The 1669-nt window shown below is 43.3% G+C and overlaps 1 gene segment (V, D, J or C); it reads right to left on the reverse strand.

Annotated features, from left to right (window-relative positions):
- Positions 1 to 225: 225 nt before the first annotated feature.
- On the reverse strand, positions 226 to 791 carry LOC129683199 (T cell receptor delta variable 1-like). The segment is given in 2 exon segments: positions 226 to 539; positions 743 to 791. Coding segments are annotated over 2 exon segments (363 nt in total).
- Between the last annotated feature and the right edge of the window lie 878 nt (positions 792 to 1669).

The raw sequence follows: 1669 nt of genomic DNA on the forward strand, positions 1-1669 counted from the left end.
AAGGATTCAAAGAAAACCACTCATCTGGTTTCAGAGACAGAGAAAACTCTCTCTGAATTGCCTGGAATGAGGTTTTACTTAGAAACACACTACTGATGCAGACCACAGATGAAGCATCCACAGTGAGACTTCCTGTTCAGCATGTGCAGGTGTGCTTCCCAGCTGGGCTCCTGCGATGGGTTATGCTTGAGGAGCCCCAGTTTTTGTTCAGCTTGTGCTGTCACTTCAAACACTGTGGGTCAATTCTCGGAGTGCACAGAAATATGTCCCCGAATCTTCTAGCTGTGAGGCTGAAATGACAAGGCTGAAGGACTTGGCTGATTTCTGCAAGGTGACAGAATAGCGGCCATTCCTCTCATTCTGAGTAGAAGAAAGTTGGCTAATAAGGAAAATCATCTCTCCAGTAACAAGCTGCTTATACCAAAAAAGACGGTATAAGTACTGACTTGTCTCATATGAACAGTCCAGGGTGACTTCTTCTCCATATTGACTGCTTGCAGTTGACTGGATCTGAGTGACTTTCTGGGCAACATTGTATCCTGCAGAACAACCAGAGGAAAGAGTAAACAGCTTATCCTGTGATTGTGTACACAAAGCAGTGTTGGAAGAGGGCCTCTTAAGACCCAAAGGCAAACTTAACTGAAGACATTTCTGCTCACTTTTCTCCAATCCCTTTTTCCCCTCATGTCCATGTAAATCACTTCCTGCATAATATCCTCAGCTATATGTGAAATGTCCATACCAGAGAAGGCCAAGGCAACCAACACACAGAGCAGGCTGCAGGGAGGCATGTGTTCCAGGTCCCTCTGTATGAGTGTATCAGCTCTGCCTCAGCTCTGCCTCAGCTCAGTGTTCAGTGTCTGAGGGCCAGACAGTGAGCATGTGTACCTCCTGTGTTTCTGACAATGCCTTAAGCAGGAAATGTGGTTTTGTGTGATCATAGGCTATAACCTCGATGTACAGAGAGAAAAGGTTAGCTCAGCACAAGCCTCTACTTGCTTCCTTGTCTGAAATGGAGCTTGAGAAAATCCATCCCTGCTGAGGAGGAAGATGCTTTGCACACGTGGGTGTTATTCAGGGAGATAATTTTGGGAACCAAAGTCAAATTCATCATCATCCATGTTTGATATGTAATTCACTTGCAGACCATTGTATTATGTTTACTTCCCTCCATCTATTGTCTAATTGTCTATTTAAGCTTAACAAAAAAATAAAGTTCTCTCAGATCCATCAATTTCCCTGTGAAACAATGGTATCTGAGTCTTCCTCCTTTGCTCAGTGCAAGGGTCTATCTAAATTCTGCAATTACAAAGCTAGTTTTACAACATTCAGTAAAGGGCATCCCATCACATTCCAGAAGATCCCCATTGCTTATGCCCTGGCAAATTGTAACAGGAATAAAATAATAGTCTTCAGAGGTTAAGAAGATGTTCAGTGTGTCAGTTGACTGCTGTACATCGTGAGTCCCTATGTGTAGATTTCCAGGATCCACATAAGAATCCAGATGCTGTGGTTGCCCCTGCAGTCTGAGCTCTGGGAAGCATAAACAGGAGGATCTTGGGGTCTCACTAGTCAGTCATTGATCAGTTTCAGTTTAAGTAAGAGTTCCTACAAAAAGAAATAAATAAACAAGTGTGACAAAAAATAGAGAGATAACCTGTGATGACCA

Source organism: Psammomys obesus, unplaced genomic scaffold (assembly GCF_907164565.1).
Source record: "Psammomys obesus unplaced genomic scaffold, mPsaObe1.curated_primary_1811, whole genome shotgun sequence".
Classification (NCBI taxonomy): Eukaryota; Metazoa; Chordata; class Mammalia; order Rodentia; family Muridae; genus Psammomys; species Psammomys obesus.